Genomic DNA, 20716 nt, shown 5'->3' with positions numbered 1-20716 from the left:
CGGCTCTGCGTCCTCGAGCTCTCACCTGCTCAGCATCTTCACAGTCTTCCCTCGAGGCTGACCCACATCAGGACCATAGAGCTTCGCACTGCTGGAAGTAAACTTCTCTAGAAGTTTACGGAGCTCAATAAAGTCTTTTCCTAACTGCAATCCATCGATGAAAATACCAGCCTTCTTCCAGAAACTGTTAGGCTCTGAAAGATAGCGGGTCTCAAACTCATCACTTACCTAGAGATGTTTTATTTAAAAGCAAACACAGCAAAACATTTTCCAAATTACAAAAACTTAGCATTCAAAGTCAAGTCAAATAAAACCCCAAGGTATAAAGAAGATGTTCCAGAAAAAAAATTTTAATTATGTGAGGGTACTTCAAAAAGTTTGCGGAAAAAGTAATTAAAAGATGTTTGTTTTGGTACAAAGATTTTGAAATCCATGCATAGTGCTTTCGTCATATACATTTCCATGAACTTTTTGAATTAACCTCATATAACTGAGGTATAAGGATGTGTTAAATAATTTGAAGTTAATGCATAATAAATAATTTGAAGTTAAACCAATGAATAACAGAAAGTTATCTGTATCCAGTATTTAATAATTTACTCTTAAAAAGAAACACTGGAGCCGGCGCCGCGGCTCACTAGGCTAATCCTCCGCCTAGCGGCGCCGGCACACCGGGTTCTAGTCCCGGTTGGGGTGCCGGATTCTGTCCCGGTTGCCCCTCTTCCAGGCCAGCCCTCTGCTGTGGCCCGGGAGTGCAGTGGAGGATGGCCCAGGTGCTTGGGCCCTGCACCCCATGGGAGACCAGGAAAAGCACCTGGCTCCTGGCTCCTGCCATCGGATCAGTGCGGTGCGCCGGCCACATTGCGCTGGCCGCGGCGGCCATTGGAGGGTGAACCAACGGCAAAAGGAAGACCTTTCTCTCTGTCTCTCTCTCTCACTGTCCACTCTGCCTGTCAAAAATAAAAAAAAAAAAAAAAAAAAAAAAGAAACACTGGGCTGAGGAAGACATTTAATACTTAGAACAGCTCTTGTATGTGCGGATCATATTACTAAATCTCATTTTTCACTTTATATCCAGTTTCACCTGCTGATGCATGGAAAATCAGTATAAATATATATTGAACAAACGTGGCAGGCTTAGTCATTAACATTCTATTTAGAATGTATAAGTTCCTTGCAGGAAACAGTCCAGAAGGAGCCAATCAGGAGCTTGACTGGGTAGAATTCTAGACAGTCTGAACGTGTAATGATGGTTGGGCTGGGGTTCCCGAGGCTGACAAGATGAGAACCGGAGAAGGGAAGGGAAGGGTAAAAGTAAACTGCCTGCTTCCCAGTTCTGCTGAGCCCAGTTGGCCAAGCATTATAGGCTGAAGTGACTCTGCAAAGCTCAAGGGACCCTGGGAGTTGGGAAGGCTGCTGGCTCCAACAGCTGCTCTCACCTCAAGTGTAATCTAAACTGGGATAAGCAGTAGATTCTGAGTTACAGAAAGGACTTTTCTACCACATAAAGTTCCAAAAGTTGCCCTGTTGAGCACTGGCGAGAATGTGCCCAGGCAGAAGTATATTTTGCGAGTACTAAAAAAGAATGTCACAAATAGAAAGAAACACTGCCAGTGAGGAATCTCTTCCTTAATGAGGTGCTCCAGGGAGTACTCACCATTGCCTAGTTCCCAAGAAATGTTGTAACTCTTGGAAGAACAGTAGTCCAACAGCAACCGAGCATTAGAGCTGTTCCACTGCAAATCTGCTGTTCTCAGTAGCGCGTTTAGACCAAAGATCAAGTGCAGTCCTGAGCAATTTGCAAAGGCGTGCAGCATGTCCACTGAGCTTTCTACGAGAAAAATACTGCGACTTAATGGTTAGGGCAGCACCCACTGTGAAAAACAGATCTGTTCTTCATGATGGACTGCTGTTTGGGTTGCTGCCTCAAAGGAATTCCAGTCCTACTAAGTGGTTATAAAAATATGTGAAGTGCCAACAGAATTAGGCCATTTAAAAAAATCAGTTTGATGAGTTTGCTTTAGCCATTGGAAGTCTAGGGAAGGTACCAGAAACTCTAATCTGGCACTTGTTTTTTGTTCAAGTGGCTTGGGTGAACTGGGGAAACCACAATTTATGGCTCAGTGCCCAGAATGCAAAAGCCAGACAGCTATTAGTCAGCATAAACCCCAACCTCCATTATCTAAATATCTCTACTCACAAACAGCTACAAAAGATTTTGGTAATTTTAATCACATTTACAACAATTAAAATTTATATATTTATTTGTGAGCCAGAGGGCGAGCTCCCATGTACTGGTTCCCTCCCCAAATGTCTGCGATGGCTAGGACTATACTGAGGCCAGAAGCTAGGAGCTGGGAACACAACGCATGTCTCCCATGTGAGTGGCAGGAACCCCTTCCTCAGCCATCACTGGCATCTCCCAGGGTCTGCAGTAGCGGGAAGCTGGAGTCAGGAGCCAGAGCTGGGAATTGAACTCAGGCACTCCAGTGTGGGATGTGGGTGCTTCAACCGCTAAGCTGAACACTTGCTCCTATGTTTAAAACAATTTTTGAAAAATTCCTGTATATGCCATATGCACTTAAAATGAAGAAGATTTTATATAGGATAATTGACCTAGGGCCTTAGCATGTGGTTTCCAAACTATGTGCCAAGGTACCCTGGAGAGAGCCACAAAACATTTACCAGTGTACTTTGTCAGATTGAGCAAACAAAAATGACACCTGGTTAAGCTGATCTTCAGTTAAATGAGTAATTTTTAGCTTAAGAATGTCCTATGCAACAAGTGAGAAATACTTAACACTATAAAATATTGTTGTGTATTTGAAATTAAAATCTAACCAGGTGACTGTATTCAAGGGGGTAGTGTAGGATCTTTTGTTTGCAAGGGAGGAACACCACATCTATTGGGCTTGTTTAGACCTAAAACAACAAAACACTTAAATATTTCTGTTGGCCCAGGTATGCTGTGAAAAAAAGTTACTTAGACATTAAGGTGCCCTAAGAGCTTGGGAATGTGCATACTCTGCTTTTTAAACATTACTGCTGTATAATCATTTTTTCAGAGTGGCAACAGCATGATTTTAATAGTTGTCTTTAAAGTAATTATCAGGGCCGGTGCTGTGGCATAGTGGGTAAAGCTGCTGCCTGCAGTACTGGCATTCCACCTGGGCGCTGGTTCGAGTACCAGCTACTCTACTTCCAATCCAGCTCTCTGGTATGGCCTAGGAAAGCAGTAGAAGATGGCCCAAGTCCTTGGGCCCCTGCACCCATATGGGAGACCAGGAAGAAGCTCCTGGCTCCTGGTTTCAGATCGGCCCAGCTCTGGCCATTGCAGCCATTTGGGGAGTGAACCAGTGGATGTCTCTCTCTCTCTTTCTCTCCCTCTCTCTCTCTCTTGCTGCCTCTCTGTAACTGCCTTTCAAATAAATAAATCTTTAAAAATAAATAAATAAAGTAATTATCATGGGGGCAGATCTGCTTTTGCGATTTTTTAAAATCTTATTTATTTGAAAGGCAGTGACAAAGAGAAAAGGGAAGAGGAGGAAGTAGGGAGAGGAGGAGGAGGAGGGAGCTATTTTCCATCTTTTGGTTTACTTTCCACATGCCTGCAACAGCCAGAGCTGAGGCAGGCCAATGCCAGGAGTCAGAAACTCTATCCAGGTCTCCCCTGTGGGTGACAGGGACCCAAGTACTTGGGCCATGTTCTGCTGCTTTCCCAAGTGCCTGATACAGGATGCAGGCATATCAAGTGGCAGCCTAACCTGCTGTACCACAACATCAGCCTTTGTATTTTATTTTTTTAAAAAAGATGCATTTGGGGGGCTGGTGTGGTATAGCGGGTAAAACCGCCACCCGGAGTGTCAGCATCCAGCTCCCTGCCGGTGGCTAGGGAGGTTTTTTTTTTTTTTTTTAAGATTTATTTATTTAAAAGGCAGAGTTACAGAGAGAGAAAGAGAGACAGAGAGAGATCTTCCATCCACTGGTTCACTCCCTAGATGGCTGCAACAGCCAGGATCGGGCCAGGCAGAAGCCAACAGCCAGGAGCTTCTTCCAGGTCTCCCATGTGGGTTCAGGAACCATCACTGCCACCCTTGCAGGCATGTTAGCTGGAGCTGGGTCAGAAGCAGAGCAACCAGTACTTGAACTGGCACTCAGATATGGGATGCTGGTGTCACCAGGTGGCTTACTTTACTGCACCACAACACCTGCCTGGATTTTTAACTTAAAATTTATTTGAGAAACACACACAGAGAGACAAAGACACAGAGAGAGCTCCCATCTGCCGGTTCACTCCCTCAAATACCCACAATGGCTGGGACTGGGCTGGTGCTGGGGCCAGATGTCACCGCTGCTCTCCCAGGGGGTGGCACCACCACCAAGCTGCCTGCTTTGTCCTCCCATTCTGGGAGGGGAAGGGCAAAGGGGCGTGGCAGGGTGGGACCAGGGTGGCCAGGCCTGGCTGTAGCCCCCACCTGCAGGCCGGTGCTCCAGGATGACAACTGCCTGCAGACTCTGCCGTGGCATCTGACCTCGTACAGCCTGAGCATCGTGAGCAATACCTGTAGCACACTCTGGAACCTGTCTGCCTGCAGTAGGTGGGACCAGGGGCTGCAGTGAGACCTGGGCGCCATGCTGTGAGCACACTGTGAAACCTGCTGCCCTCCAGGCACAAGATGATCGCCAGGTGGCTGCCATGGCCTTGTCCAGGGAGAGATCTTAAGCTCAGTAGTCAAGATGCGGGTAAGACACCTGCACCCCACAATGGAGGGCCTGGGTTTGATTCCCAGCTGTGGCTCCTGGCTGCAGCTACCTGCTCATGTACACCCTGGGAGGCAGCAGAGATGGCTCAAGTAATTGGGTTCCTGCTCACCCACCATGGGAGACCTGGATTGGGTCCCTGGCCCAGGGACCTTGTGAGCATTTGGGCAGTGAAAAAAATGGATGGTTGTACTCTCTCAACCTCTCAAATAAATACATTAATTTTAAAAGCAATGTTCTCTGTATATATACATTAATCTAGTTTAAAAAATCTGGCAAACATATCTTTTCTCCTTAAAAGTATTTTTTGTTATTGTCTTATTTCTAATTACTGAATTACTTGGATGATCATAGCAGTGAAATCCCAGGCTTAACACAGTGGATAAGGTGGCCAGGCAGAAACATATGAGGAAATTGAGACCCATGAAAGTATTTTGCCCAATATCACCTAGCTATTTGGTGGCAGTGTTAGAGCCTGTTACAAAGGCATGTCTTGATCACCCTCGTCACAGCTGTATTTTATGCTTACAAATCACAGAATCACATTCTAGAAAGTTCCCTGGCTCGGGAATCCTAAGACCTGAGCTTCAGGTCTTGCCTTCCTGCTTAGACTCCAGTGTGATGAGGGCTACTGTCTTGACCCACGGGGGCCTCAGCCATGGTCAACCGACCCAGCACAAGCACCATCATGTGTCTATACCCTATCAAACCCAGGTTGAAACCACACAGGTGAAAACATGTTTGTAATCCATGAAAAACAAACAAACAAAAACTTATGGATACAAGCATACTTCAGAAAGTTTGTGGGAAGATGGAATTTAAAGATGAGTTTATCTTTGGTGGTACCAAAGATATTTGCAATCTACGCATGATTTCTTCATAATACATTTTCCATGAACTTGTTGACGATCCCTTGCACATGGCACTGTGATTGCTTAGTGTGGGCAAGGGAGGATTATGACATTTTCAAAAAGCCTAGAATGTTTGCATTTTCGAGTATCCAACTTGCATTTACCCTGCCTATGTTTTTTCATTCTCCAAAATGTGCTTGGAATTAAGGTAGCTGAAATTCCATCATACACTCCCTGTAACACAATAAACAGTAACATCTCTTGGAATAAAGCCAAATCCACTCTTTAAAAAAGATGAAGAGGAGCAGACGTGTAGCCTAGCAGTAAAGACGTGGATGTCACACATCAGCGTGCCCGAATTTGACTGCTGGCTCTGGGTTCTGACCCCCACTTCCAGCCAGCGCAGACACTGGAAAGCAGCACGTGATAGCTCAGGTAACGGAGTCCTTTTCATCCAAGTAGGGGACCTAGATTTCCTAGTTTCTGGCTCCAGTCCCAGCCCAACCTTGTTCATTGCTGATGGGAGTACTTGCTCTCATTCTTTCTCTCTCCCTTTCTTTCTCTCTCTTTCCCTCCCTCCCCTTTTCTCTCTGTTGGTTTCTCTATTTCTGTCTCTCTGCCTCTCAAAACAAATACACAAACAGAATAAGAAAAACCACTTAGCCTACTTCTTCCCCCAAATAGGAAAAACAACAGGAAAACTCACAACTAACATCCCATTCCTAATCACTTTGCAAACTCCAAGCTCTGACTGCTAGAATGGAAAGCCCTCTGGATGAAGACCATCTAGACAACACATTAAGGACTGGCACAGATTCTGTCAGTTACACTCCACCATGTAAGTTTAAAATGGTGTCTAGCATCCAACCTGGTGCAGGGCTGATGAGGAAGGGAGGCGGGAAAGGAGAGCAAAGTAAGGAAGTAGCTCCATCAGCATGGTTAGTTTAATAAGGGAGGCCTCCTTTCTGCAGGCACACCCAGAGTCACATCTGTAACGCTGCTTCCCAGTCCTGCCCAAACAGGTTTACGGTGTGAGTCTATATTCTTGCGACAAATGTTTTGTCAGCTTAGAAGCTGACAAATGGAACACATCATCCAAGAGCGCTTATATTAGGAACTTTACCAGTACCTTCCGGGACACCTGCTTTCAGGGTACAGGCCACTAACTGAGCCATGAGCATGTCTTTGTCACGACAGACTTTTGCTATCTCTTCCTTTGTACAGTGCCCTCCAGGTCACTCAGCCATAGATTCAGAACTACATGTAGAAGCCCCTCGCAGCTTCTGTGATACCTGTCACTCTGAAGAGTGAGTGCTCAGATGTAGCACAAGACAGTTCTATCTTTTCATGACTTGCAGATTCAAATGGGAAATTTCAGACCAGAACTCAAATGTTTCCAAATACAGTTAACTTTTTTTGCACTTGTTACGCATTTAGCCATTGCCGGTAGGATGACCTGAGTTGTAATGACCCAGCTGCCTTTCCCCTGGTGTGTGGAGGTCCAAGTCCCAGAAGCAGGAAAAATGCTGCTAATGTACCATCTTGGTAACAGAAAGATCACAGGAGGTAGCCAGCTGTTTTCAGATAAACTGGAACAATGTTCAATGTGACCAAAACCAGACGGACTCCAATGATTACCTAATACTGTGGGGTCTCCTTCTAGCGAGTGTGCATCATAATGTTTTATTACAAATGAGACCTGACTACTGTTGATCTCTTGTATTTTTATTCTCCTTTTGATAATTTTATCATCCTTTGGTGATGGCTTTGCCCATGCCAAATTCCACCCATCAGTCAATCATGTTTATTGAAGTGTCAGAATAGTTTTGGGAACTATATTAGCATATAAACTATTTCCTGATTTCTCTTGCATAGTTCCACACCTTATTAAATAAATATATATGTATGTTTAAAAATCTGATACACTGGAATCAAGGTGGTACACAATAAACTTTTATAAAGATAACTTATTTTACATAATGTACTTTAGAAAAATGTTAACTTAAGGAAAGTAACTTCAAGTAACTTATTTTCTAAAAGTCAAAAGATGACAGTCCCAGGGGCTACTGTTGTGGTGTAGCAGATAAAGTCACTGCCTGCAATGCCAGCATCTGTACAGGCACCTGTTCATGTTCTGGCTGCTCTGCTTCTGATCCAGCTCTCTGCTAATGCACCTGGGAAAGCAATGGAAGATGGCCCAGGTGCTTGGGCCCCTGCACCCACCTGGGAGAGCCAGAAGGAGCTCCTGGCTCCTGGCTTCAGCCTGGCCCAGCTCCAGCTGTTACAGCCATTTGGGGAATGAACCAGTGGATGGAAGATTCTCTCTCTGTCTCTCTCTCTCTCCCCTTCTCCTTCTCTCTCTCCCTCTCCGCCTCCCTCTCCGTCTCCGTCTCCGTCTCCCTCTCCCTCTCCCTGTGTTTGTGTGTGTGCTTTGCCCTCTATCTGTAACTCTGCCTTTTAAATAAATAAATAAATAAATGTTTGGGGGAAAGAACCATATAGTTCCAAGAGTATTTCCTTAAATGAGATCTGGGGCAAAATCAATCTTCAAATGAAAATTATATATCATAGTTAAATAAGGGTTGTTTGTTTCATTTGCTTTAAAGTCCTGCATGACAAAGTCATCCTATTTCGAAGACAGGAAAGCTGTTTCAATGAGCGGAGAGAAGTTCCTGGTTAGTTTTGGGGCTGGAATGATTTTGGGGCTGGAACACCAGCACGGTGCCATTTGCTCCTTACTTGAGTAGGTGCTGTTCTTGAACTCTCTCTGATACTGTTCTCTGAGTAGCAGTTGCTCCTGGAAGGGCCATTCCAACTGTAACCTTTTCTCCACATCAGAAGGAATGGGTCCAGATTTGCAGGTATCTGCAAGTGGAAGAGGTAACTTAGAGAATCCGTTTTCACAGGCAGAGGGTTAAATCCTATACATATATTTAGTTAGCTATATATGTGACAGAGCAGAATAAGCTTCTGGTTATTAGGCATGAGATCACAGAAAGATATCAGGATACTTTTTTAAAGGTCCATGGAAAGTAGAGTTAAAAAATAATTTGGGGGCTGGTGCTGTGACGCAGTGGGTTAAAGCCCTGGATTGCAGCGCCAGGATCCCATATAGGTGCCAGTTTGAGTCCTGGCTGCTCCATTTCTGATCCAGCTCCCTGCTAATGTGCCTGGGAAAGCAGCAGAGGATGGCCCAGTCCTTGGGCCCCTGAACCGGTATGGGAGACCTGGAGGAGGCTCCTGGCTCCTAGCTTTGGATTTGTCGCTCCCCCTCTTCGTGGAGGAACGACACTAAACCCTGACTAGGCTTCATATCCGAGTCACGGCACCATTATGTCACTCCCCCTCTTCGTGGAGGAACGACACAGGACCCTGTGCTGTTCTTCTGTCTGCTCGGCCTTCCCCGGGTTTGCTGCTGGTTCTTCCCGGGTTGGCTACTGTCCCTTCCACCTCCGTGGAAGGGCGGTTCCCCCTGGTCACTTTCCCCACTTCTGCAGGGGAGCGGCACACCACTGGCCGGCTCTCTCGGGGGCTGCACAGGTGTTCCCCTTAGATGTTCCTGGTGCATGTTGTCTCTCTCCTCCTTTATAGTCCTCTTCCACCAATCCCAACTCTGCTACCCACACGCCGAGTACGCTGCTCTCCTCCAATCAGGAGCAAGTCCTACAGTTTATTGGTTGAACTGGAGGCAGCTGTGTAGAAGCTGTTTACTCCTCTCCCAGCACCATATTGTGGGAGAGCAGATGCATAGAATAAGTCTTAATTCCAGTAACTTAGTCTAGTCCGAGTTGCTCCCCACAGGATTGTCTCAGCTCCAGTCATTGTGACCATCTGGGGAGTGAAACCGTAGAGGGAAGACCTCTCTCTGTGTGTCTCTACCTCTCTCTGTAACTCTGTCTTTCAAATAAATAAAATAAATATTTTTTAAAAAATTTAATTTTGGTGCAAAAAAATTCTAGAAATCCATGCATAGGAGAGGTCTTCAAAAAGTTCATGGAAAATACGAATTGTTAAAAAAACATGCACAGACTCTAAAATATTTTTGCATCCAAGTAAACTTATCTTTTAAATCCCATTTCCTCACAAACTTTTTGAAGTACTCTCATATATTCTGCTGCACGGGCCAAAGCTGCAGGCTAACCAACCACCACAAAGGCAGGTGTCTTAGGAAACCCTGGCATGCGTGGGACAGAACCTCAAGTTATTTAACAACTTGAAGGATCTTCAGAAGCATGAGATTATGAGAGAAGACTAAGAAGTCACAGTTCAATTCTTCAAGGTTCACCTTCCTGTATGTAGAAATTTGTGTTAACATGGGCTCCATCTGCCGCTGGGTGAGTATTCTCTCCACTACGCAGGGGAAGACAGGGAATGCTGGCTTTGTCTCTGTAATTTTGGTGTTGTTGAAACTTCTGGGACCAAGACATGCACCCCTGGAAACCTCCACCACCAGCCTGGGCTTCTTTATCTTAGGACAGCAGGTCCCCAGGCGCTTGCTGCCAGGGCAGGCTGGCTGGCCAATGCCTTCCTGTCCGGGAAGCCCCACATGGTGACTTGCTGGCCCCGGTGCCCCATCCAACCCTGTGCTCACAAAGGGATGTTCCAGAGGAACTTGGATAATCATGGTAACCCCCACCCCATGCCACAGGATGAAGAAAATTGATGAGCAAAGGACAGTTTCCTGCCTCAACTCTAAGACCTCTCGAATGCAAGCGACTGGGGAGAAAGGGCCAAGTCCAAACAGAAACTGTCCCGACTTGGCCTTCACAGAGAACCCTCTTGCTTGCTCCCTTTATTCCCTATTTTTTCTAATTACTACTTGCTGTCAATGTTGGCCCAATAATGGATGAACTGTTCTAAAAACTTTCTAGAGGAAATGATGGAATATATGAAAGAATTAAATATTACTTGCTAATATATACATGAACAGAATTCGAAGGCACACACTCTAGTTTTAGTCATTATTAAGACAGTGATTTGGCTTCCATTGGATGCCTGATAGCACTAACACAAGACAAATCCTTGTGACTCCTCCTGTGGCAGCTGTCTTGGGGGAGGGCCTCGGACGTCCAGTATCAGAATCCCCAGACAAACTTAAGAAAATCAGAATCTCAGCTTTGAACCCCGAAATCCAAATATTCGAGCTCACTCTGGGTGGTGAAGGAGACTCAATAACTCAGTAAATTGCATCTTACAACCCGTTCTTTGAAGCAGAGTACATTGCCTTGTGCCCCTGTTGCAACTCTCGTCCACATTCTATTTGCAGAATAAATACGCTTCAGTCCATGGCTCTAGCTTTAGCTAGAAACACCCTCTCGGGAGCCATGCATTTCTACCCACAGGCTCCCTCCCAGCAGCCCCGTCCTTTAGCCACAGTGGCCACTGTGCTGTTTACAGCACAAGTGGCTCTCAGCTATGCCAGGCACACCTTCCTCGGGAGGTTTCACACCCACGTGAATTGCGTGGTGAGGAAACCTGCCCGCTGCTTCCTCGTTTTGTACAGGTGCAGGCACAGCTTCACCCCTTCCTCACGGTCAGATTGGAGCAACAACACCTTTCTCCAAGTATTTTCGTGATGGACTCAAGTTCACGAAAACATCGTTCATCTGCCAAGTTTTACCCTGGTTGACTTGCGATTGCCAGTAACTTCTCTCTTCGAAGGTTGGTTCCTTGTGGGGATCAAAAATGAGAAAGTCTGTCTTGGTGCCACCAAACCTCAAGTATGCAGGAGACAGGCCTCTGGCCAGAGTACGAAGCTTTGGAGAACTGCAAGAGAGGCAGGCAAGAAAGGATCATTATTTTTTCCAAGACCATGAAGTCAAACATTTTTACCTATTTCTCTCTTGATGAGCCTATTTCTTAACTTGCAGCTGTGCAGGGCTTGGAGGGAGATGTCACTGGGCTCTATAGGAAAGTCATCTGGGTCTGAGTCTCTCCAGCTGAGGGTTGTTCTTTCAAGCACCTGAAAGCAACTCAGAGCGCTCATTCTGGCGAGGGCTCCTATTTTAACTTTACAAATAGGGTGGTGGTCAGCACATCTACAAAATCGCAAAACCTTCTAGGATTGGTGGAAGGAAAGAAACAAGAGTGGAAACCAACGGAAAGAGGACTGTCTCTTTGAAGAACTACTTGTCCCAATCTATGGGGATGGTTCAAAGATCAGTGGTTGTCAGGGCCTGGGGATGGGAGCGAGGGGAAAGGAGTGCAAAGGTGGAGGCAAAGAGGCAATTCTGAAGCCACGCGAGGGGCTCTTTCCCCAGACGTTGGGATGGGGGCTGGGGTAGTTAGAGAAGGTTTTCCAGGGGGAAATGGCTTCACTGTCAGATATCAAAACAAAATCACCTGGATTAGAGAGAGTGGGGTGGGGCTAAGGCAAGTGTCCCCGGTGAAGGGGAAAGTCTGTGCGAACACCAGGGGTGGAAGAGAGCATGGGGCCCTGAAGGGGCTGAAGCTGGTGCCCAGGGACAAGGAGCTGGGGTGCAGAGAAGCTGGGAAAGATCAGACTGGAGAGGCAGATGGGGCTGTACGTCAGGCAGTCTGCAGACCACAACGCCAGGAGGAGCCTTTCCATGGTGAGCCACGGAAGACCAGGCACCTGGAGTGACTTCACCCGACTTTTATTTCAGAAAGGAAACTCCAAGCTGCAAAGAACTGAGCAGAAGGACCGAGACCAGTCATGTTCATGTTCATGTTCATGGAGAGAGGAAGGTATCTTTCATCTGCTCGTTTACTCCTCAAATTCCCACAGCAGCCCAGGCTGGGCCAGGCCAAAGCCAAGAGCCTGGAACTCCACCTGGCTCTCCCACTTGGGTGGCAGGGACCTAAGTACTTGACCGAACACCATGGCCTCCCAGGGCACACATTAGCAGGAAGGTGAATCAGAATCAGAGAAGCCAGGATTCAAAGCAGGGACTCTGATATGGGATGCAGGTATCCCAAGTGGCATCTTAACTACTGTGCCAAAGGCCCACCCCTCAAGACAAACTTAGAGGTGGAAATGGATTCGGTAATTAATTGGATGTTGAGGAATAAACAAGAATTACTTCTGGGAAGCCCTGTGGAAGATGGTAACATCATTCGCCAAGATGAGCAACAGGTGATAGATTGTAGATGGTTTTAAAGGGAGAGGGGGCTGCTGTAGAATTTGAGAGGCCAGTACAAATGCCCAAACTCTTCTCTGCTCAGGCCCTTGGCCATGTGAATTGGGGCTCAGGGACAAGTTTTGGCTGCGGATATGCATGGTTGGGTCCTCAGGATAAAAGTCAAACTGGCGGGCCGGCGCTGCAGCTCAATAGGCTAATCCTCTGCCTGCTGCGCCTGCACACAGGGTTCTAGTCCTGGTCGGGGCGCCGGATTCTGTCCCGGTTGCCCCTCTTCCAGTCCAGCTCTCTGCTGTGGACCGGGAATGCAGTGGAGGATGGACCAAGTGCTTGGGCCCTGCACCCGCAAGGGAGATCAGGAGAAGCACCTGGCTCCTGGCTTTGGATCAGCGCAGTGTGCCGGCCACAGCGTGCCAGCCGCAGCAGCCATTGGAGGGTGAACCAACAGCAAAGGAAGACCTTTCTCTGTGTCTCTCTCTCACTGTCCACTCTGCCTGTCAAAAAAAGTCAAACTGGCAATCTTTGACCCACAAGTCTTGAGACACAGCCCCTAAACCAATGTAAGACTGTGCCTTAGAGAGAGTCACCCCCAGTTGGCCTGGTTCCCTGGCCTTTGGCCAGGCGTTGCTTCTGGCCCTTGGATTTTTTGATTGCTTTTGGTGATAAAGAAAACTCATTTAGATATGTGAAGCTGGAATTTGTAAGCAACTGAGAGTGGGGGAAAAGCTGGAAAGTGGAGGGAAAATAAGCGCTTGGAAAAGACTCTGGTGCCCCCAGGATGACCTAATCAGGGTCAGCACGTGGCACAGCCATTAGGCTGCTACTTGGGATGCCTGTGTCCCATCCTGGAGTGCTCCTAAGTCCAGCTTCCTGCTAATGCACACCATGGGAGGCTGCAGACGATGGCTCAAGTAGTTGAGCCATCCCATGTGGGAGACCTGTGGGTGGGAGACCCATGTGGATGGTCTGCCACCCACGTGGGAGACCTGTAGTCGCTGGCTCCCACCTTTGGCCTGGCTTACCCCTAGCTGTTGCATTTGGTGAGTGAACCAACAGATGGGAGACCTCTCTCTCTCTCTGGCTCTCTCTCTCTCTCTGTCTCTCTCTCTCTTTCTGTGTGTGTTTGCCTCTCAAATAAAATAAATTAATAAAAATGTAAAGGAATCTTTAAACAACTGACCTGGGTCAGATGCCTGAGCACCAGGGCCTGGTTCCCGGAGGTGTGGATGGGCCACACTGGGTCACTGTCCAGCACATTACCCTGCCTCTGTGTCCTTCACAGCACTCGCCACTCTCTGACATTAGCTTCCTCCCTATTGCCTGGATTTCCTGACTGCCTCAGCCCACATCCCTGACAGCAAGGACCTTATCTGTCTGGTTTATCAGAATCTCCCAGGAAACCAAGCACACAGCTGGTGCTTACTAAATATTCATTAAGCGCATGAACAACGGAGGGCAATTGGAGGCCCAAGAGCATTTCGGAAACCAAAGGAAGCCCAATGCCAAGGCTGCTGTCCCTTAAGGGGGATCCTGTGTTTCAAAGCTTTAGTGTAAGGACCTTTCTGTTAGTTTCCTTTGCAATGGAATTTGTTGTTGTTGTTTTGAGAACACAATACTGATGCCCTCAGACAAAAACCAGATTTAATACAGCTGCAAAACATGTAAAACTTAGCTGATCAAAGATATAGTATTTCAATCATAATGATGAAGATGGAGCCAAGGGGGAAAAACACCTATGACAGTGACATGGGAGTGACAAAATAATGTAGAAAAGCAGTTGTAGCAGGGCCGGTGCTGTGGCACAGCGGGTTAAAGTCCTGGCTTGAAGTGCCGGCATCCCATATGGGCGCCGGTTCTAGTCCTGACTGCTCCTCTTCCGATCCAACTCTCTGCTATGGACAGGGATAGCAATGGAGGATGGCCCAAGTCCTTGGGCCCATGCACCCACGGGGCAGACCTGGAAGAAGCTCCTGGCTTCAGATCTGTGCAGCTCCGACCATTGTGGCCATCTGGGGAGTGAACCAGTGGATGGAAGACCTCTCTGTGTCTACCTCTCTCTGTAACTCTGTCTTTCAAATAAATAAAATAAATTTTTTTAAAAAAAGAAAAGCAGTTGTAGCTATTCTAACTTTTTAGGGAAAAAACAAGCCTGTATATGTCTTTCTTTTATCTTATTGCAAGACTAAGTTGTTCTGACACAAAAGCAGAAGTGGTTTGTTAATATGCATTAAAATTCATGATGAAGTAATTTTTTTTTCCAATCCCAGATTTGAGGGCCACCAGGTAGATTCCCCAGAGAGAAAATATTGGTGGGCTAAGGTTAAGTCTGGGGTTTTGGCAGGGAACACAGTGGGGAGGAGGCTTGGGGAAATTATCACAAGAAAGATTCATTGAGAAATCAAGAAGCCCCAGTGAGATGGGAAAGAAGTCGAGAGAGGAGGCAGCTGTCAGTTGTGGAGAGAACTTACTTTTACCAGGGAGTAAAAGAACTGAGGGGGAAAGGCATTGTGGTCCAAGAATGGGAAGTTCGAATTTGAGATTTCCGATGTTGAGAGGTTAAAAGGTGACGGAAAGAATCAAGTCCCGGTCATGGCCGTGGCGTTGCTGGCTGAAATGGAATCAGGCAGCATCTGAAATAAGCCTGCTCTTTGAAACACAGTGCCCCGCTCTTAGCGTCTGCCGATTGCCATGGTGTAGGTCGTCCCACCGTGGCTGCCTTCCAGACGCCAGTGCGAGGTCACTGAACACAAAGAGATGCAGACATTTCATGTGGTGGTGCAGCCTGGCTCCATTACTGCTGAGGGTGGAGGAAGGAAAGCTTTGCGGGGTGGAAAAGTCCAGACAGAAGTGATTCAGAAGGATCTGAAGTCATCCAGGACAGTGAAAGACCCGGAGGTCGGGAGGAGACCATGAGGTCAGTGCCAGTCTTCAACCAAGAGGGAGGGGAGGGAAACCCCGTGGCAAGGAGAGGGAGTGCCAGCCAGGTGTGGCACTGGCCACCCACCCAGCGGAGTCAGGACGGCCATCTCTAGAGCCCTCAGCCCTCCCCAAACTCAGCGTCTTATGCAGGCTGTGAAGGTTCTTCCTCTTAACCCCGAAACCAGCCAAGGGGACAGGCGTCCTTCTTTTCCTGTTTACAGATACGGAATCTGATGAAAAGGAGGTGGGGGAATTTGTCCCCAGTAACAATGCAGAGTGGGATTTCATCACAGTAGTTTGGAATTCAAACGAGTTGGGCCACTGTCCCTAAGCTTGTCATTGGCCATGGAGACTTCCATCAGCAATAGAAGTAGTCTCTGGTCCTTTCCAACGCTAGTTACCAAAACTCGTGTTGAACACGGGCAAGCACTTCTCTAAATATGAAAACCAGCTCTGTTAATGAAGATGCAGGGGTCTGATTACTGAAAGTCGTTACTGATAAATATTTACCAGACTGGTCAAAGGAGGTGACCTTTGCTGAAGAATGATAAGCAAACCCCCGGGAAAAGCAAGCCCGGCCGGGTGCTGTGTCGCTGCCGTGGCTGTTCAGCACTGCTTTTGCCCTGAAGGACTCGGGGTCTCCCGGCAGGCCAGGTGTGAGTGAGCTGTTTCGTGTACAACAGCGCAAACTGAAACCCACAGCAGCACCGCACGGTCCAGTAGAGCTGGCTGTGTGTGGCTGACCCCTGTACACTTGAAGGGGACTTAGTCCAAATTGAGGGCTGTGCACATACAGTATGCACCAGATTTAACAGACTTGGTTCCAGAAAAGGAAAGTTAAATATGCAGTAATATTTTTATGCTGGTAACGTGTTAAAATAATGTGTTATATATGTTGAGCTAAGTAAAATTATTAATTTCAATCTTTTTTTTTCCTTTTTTTAATAGGGCTACTAGAAAATTTTAAAACTAAGGGCAGGTATTTTTAGCCTAGCAATTAAGCAGCTGGTGAGGATGCCTGCACTAGATTGCCCAGGTCAATACCAAGCTCTGGCTCCTGCTTCCTGCTAATGCGGACCCTGGGAGACAGTGATGATGGCTCAAGAGATTGGGTCCCCAACACCCACAGAGGAGATCTGGATTGAGTTCTCAGCTTCCAGCTTTGGCTCCAGCCCAGTTCCTGGCCATTGTGGGCATTTGGGGAGTAAATCAATGGGTGGGAGCTCCATTTCTTTCTTTCCTTCTTTCTTTTTTAAAAATTTATTTATTTGAAAAGCAGAGTTACAGATAGAGAAGGCAAGACACAGAGATCTTCCATCTACTGGTTCACTTCCCAAATGGCCACAATGACAGGGGCTAGGCCAGGCCAAAGCCAGGAGCCCAGAACATCTTCCAGGTCTCCCACACGGGTGCAGGGCCCAGGGACTTGGGCCATCCTCTGCTGTTTTCCCAGGCCATAGCAGAGAGCTGGATTGGAGGTAGAACAGCCAGGACTCGAACCTGCACCGATAAGGTATGGACAGGAGCCAAGCCTGGAGGGAAACTCCGGCGGACAGGAGCAAAACAGGTTTTATAACCAAAGAAAGCAGTTCCACCTACTGCATGCTCTGCTCTCCTGGTTTTCTCATTATGCTCCAGTCTCTAACAAAAAGGCAGGGGATCAGGGAAGGAAGGATGCCATGGGAAACAAACAGACGCCTGAAGAAGAGCAAGTTATCACCCTCACGAGCTGACAGAACAGCAGTTCTGTGTTGGGGACCAGGGCTGTGCTGGTCAACTGGGGTGAGCCTGACTACGCAGTGCACAGGCCTGCACCCCAGCATCCTGCAGTGAGCTTTCTTTTTTGGACCAGTTTCTCCGGGGCGAATCCCTGCCCTTCCCTGGGGAGGGATGGGGCCCAGGCCAGCTGCTGTAGAAGAGGATGTGTGTCCTCAGAAGCTAGATCAGGAATGCCTCAGGAGGGTACCTCACACCTCTTCCCCGCAGCCTCCCCCACGGCCCCAAGCTAAACCTGGGGCCTTCAGCTCCACAGTCCCTGGGGTTCAGCATTCTGCAGAGTATTTGTCCCATCCCCAGCCAGCTGCTGCCCAGATCAGCTTCCTGTCACCCAGGGGAAGGGCAGAAGGCAGGGACTCCTCCCTTCCAGGACACTTCCTGTCCAGGGCCGCAGGGGAAATCATAGAGGTTTACTGTGATCAAAGCAAACACACAAGAAATGAGTGAATGACTAGCAAATGCCATTTCCCAGGAAGAAGCAACTAGTTTAAACATTGCCTTTGGGTGCTAAGTACTTATCAAATCAAATCCTCATCATAATCCCAAGAGGCAGGCTTTATTTATTAATTAATTATTCAATTAATTTGAGATGGTTTATTTTGCTAATATTTTTAATATTGAATTATCAATTTATTTTTATTTGAGGCCAGCACTGTGGCACAGTGGGTTAAGCATATGGCACTTGTTCAATTCCTAGCTGCTCCACTAGTGATCCAGTTTCCTGCTAAAGCACCTGGGAAAGCGGTGGAAGATGGCCCAAATCTTTGGGCCCCTGCATCCTCAAGGGAGACCTGGAAGAAGCTCCTGGTTCCTGGCTTCAGCCTGGCCCAGCCCCAGCTGTTGTGACCATTGGGGGAGTGAACCATTGGATAGACGATCTCTCTTTGTCTCTCCTCTCTCTATATATATGTCTGACTTTCAAATAAATAAAAAAATTATTCTTATTTGAAAGGCAAACAGAGACAGAGATCTTCCATCTGCTGCTTTATTCTCCCAAATGCCTGCAATAGCTAAAGCTGGGCTAGACAGAAGCCAGGAGCCCAGAACTCAATCCAGGTCTCCTATCTGGCCCGCAAAGACTAGAGTACTTGCGCCATCACCTGCTGCCTTCCAGGGTGTGCATCAGCAGGAAGCTGGAATCAGAAGCAGAGTCCTGGACTGGAACCCAGGCACCCTGACGTGAGATGCAGGCATCCAAGGTAGAGTCTTAACCATTGCAGCAAATGCTTACTCCAGAAGCAAGTTTAGAAATTTCATTACACAGATCAAGCAACCAAGGTTTGGGGTGGCTGAGCAATTGTTGTAGAAACAGCGACCATAAAGACCAAGTCACTTAGCCTTGCAGAGTCAGGAGTCAAGCCGGGGTGGTCTGACTATCGGTCTCTCCCCCATCGGGCTACCTTATGGAATCCACAATGGCAGCTGATGGCAGGGGCTCAGAAAGGGCAGCCTTGAGTCTCGGAATGTGGCAGACAACGGGCTGGTTGAGAAGTGTCTATCTCTGTAGCCTCAGATGTCCCTGGGGTACATGGGTCAGGAGCCATGACCTGCAGAAACTTCAGGTGAGAAAAACTGTGCAGCAGATGAAGAAGCAGCGCAACCGGTGTCCTCATTTCAGGGACACATTTTTTTATTAGGGCTCTGCAAGTCACTGTAGTTATCTCCTAGGTCTCCTTGGTTTAATAATCAGATTTTTTTTTAATAAGAGGAACAAACTCTTCTTACTGTCTTTTGAGGTCGGTTTCATCTGACTTTTTTTTCCCTTGCTTGGTTGGTTTAAATCCTCCTGACAGAGTTAAAGGATGGAACCTGATCCACTGTCTTGCTTGTCCTACACTGCGAACTAAATCCAAGCACTCACAGCCCTCAGGTGCACCTGCCGGGCCTCCTTCTGGGGTGGGTAGGGGGCAAGTAGGCGGTTTCTTTTCCAGACTTCTCCTTAATACTTGTGTTTGGTTGGTGCTCAGCCCACACTTGAATGAATGAAGAAAAGGTTTGGAGTCCGGCTGGAGTGAGGGGGGCGGCGGCGAGTTGAGGGGAGGAGAGAGAGAAATTTCGGCGCAAAAGACAAGAAAGTGACTGGCGGGTGAGCACGGAGGACAGGATCGGAAACGGGACTCGGAGGTTGGCGCTTACCCCAAGAAGGTGAGGAACCGCGGCTCCGTGGCCAGGTTGGCGTCGATGGTGAAAGACAGGAATGCGGGACTCACCAGCTGCCGCGGGCGCTCGGTGGAGAAGTGCAGCTCCACCGCGTCCTCGGCCTGCGCGGGTCCCGCCACGGCGCCGTGAGGGACAGGACCGAGCGGTCCCAGGAGCAGCAGCAGCAGCAGCGGTGGTGGCGGCATCTCGGGCTCACCTGGCGGCCGCGAGAGCCGGAGCCAGAGTGGGGCCGCGCACTTCCTCGCGCCGGGCCGCTGCTGCCGACTCTCCCGTCCCGCCCCGGAGCCCGCCTCCCCGGCCCTGCCCGCATCCCTCCCACTAGCGCTCGCCTCCGCGCCCCGCCTCCGCTCGCTCCCACTTCCTTGCACACTTTGCTCCTCGGTGGCGGTCACTTGCACTTGCGAAATCATCCACACCCATCGGAGGGGCAGCACGCTCCGGCCGGCCGTTTCCTCCCGCGGGTCCGGTCCAGGTGGTCCGAGGCACCTTCCTTCTGATCCTCCTCCCAGCGCCTCCCACCTGGTCTGGTCCTCACCGTCCAAGTGTGCGGTGGTGGCTGCCCTTGAAGTTGGAGCCTTGGCCAACTCTCCCCGTACTGCATTTACTTCTAGCTGTTGGTCCGACTTCAGTTTGCTTTCGGTGCTTCCGTACATACGTTAAGTGTAGCAAGCGCCATGCACTTCGTGGCTGCTGTGTGCCCTGTAGTGAGAGCGGCTGTCCCTTTCTCTCTCATTCTCACAGCCCGTTAGGTGCAGGATTTCCTTTTTACGCCGGAGGACTCAAGCTCTGAGGCCTGGGTAATCTGTCCACGTGTCAGAATTGACATGTGAATGTAGTCACACGACCCACGCTGGCCGTGGCTTGGTTTAGCTGAACATAGCTTCCTCAAGGAAGTCTTCCCTGAACCTCCAGGTGTTGCAAGTCCCCTGGGACAGACTCTGAGAGCATCCTGCTTGCTGGGACACACCCGTTGGTCAGCATGATGTGACTCACCATTGGCCTCTTCTTCTTTTTTTAAAGATTTTATTTATTTATTTGAGAGGTAGAGTTACAGACAGTGAGAAGGAGACACACAGAGAGAGGTCTTCCATCCGCTGGTTCACTCCCCAAATGGCCGTGATGGCCAGAACTGAGCAGTTCTGAAGCCAG

At 48.2% G+C, this 20716-nt stretch overlaps 1 protein-coding gene across 2 annotated transcripts in view; it reads right to left on the bottom strand.

Moving 5' to 3' along the window:
* The window catches only part of HPSE (heparanase), a 34308-nt gene extending 14451 nt beyond the window's left edge, over positions 1–19857 (bottom strand). Inside the window, exons 1-5 of one of the 2 annotated variants that reach the window (XM_051819611.2) lie at positions 19544–19857; positions 11233–11378; positions 8352–8477; positions 1658–1831; positions 26–194 (exon numbers count right to left, since the gene is read on the bottom strand). In XM_051819611.2, the coding sequence (XP_051675571.2) occupies positions 26–194; positions 1658–1831; positions 8352–8477; positions 11233–11378; positions 19544–19752 (824 nt within the window). In that variant the 5' untranslated portion in view covers positions 19753–19857. The remainder of the gene's footprint in view (positions 1–25; positions 195–1657; positions 1832–8351; positions 8478–11232; positions 11379–19543) is intronic. The other variant, XM_051819610.2, reaches the window with a different exon arrangement.
* Positions 19858–20716: the final 859 nt, after the last annotated feature.

Source organism: Oryctolagus cuniculus, chromosome 8 (genome assembly GCF_964237555.1).
Source record: "Oryctolagus cuniculus chromosome 8, mOryCun1.1, whole genome shotgun sequence".
In the NCBI taxonomy this organism is placed as follows: domain Eukaryota; kingdom Metazoa; phylum Chordata; class Mammalia; order Lagomorpha; family Leporidae; genus Oryctolagus; species Oryctolagus cuniculus.
This window is presented reverse-complemented; position numbering and strand designations above follow the sequence as displayed.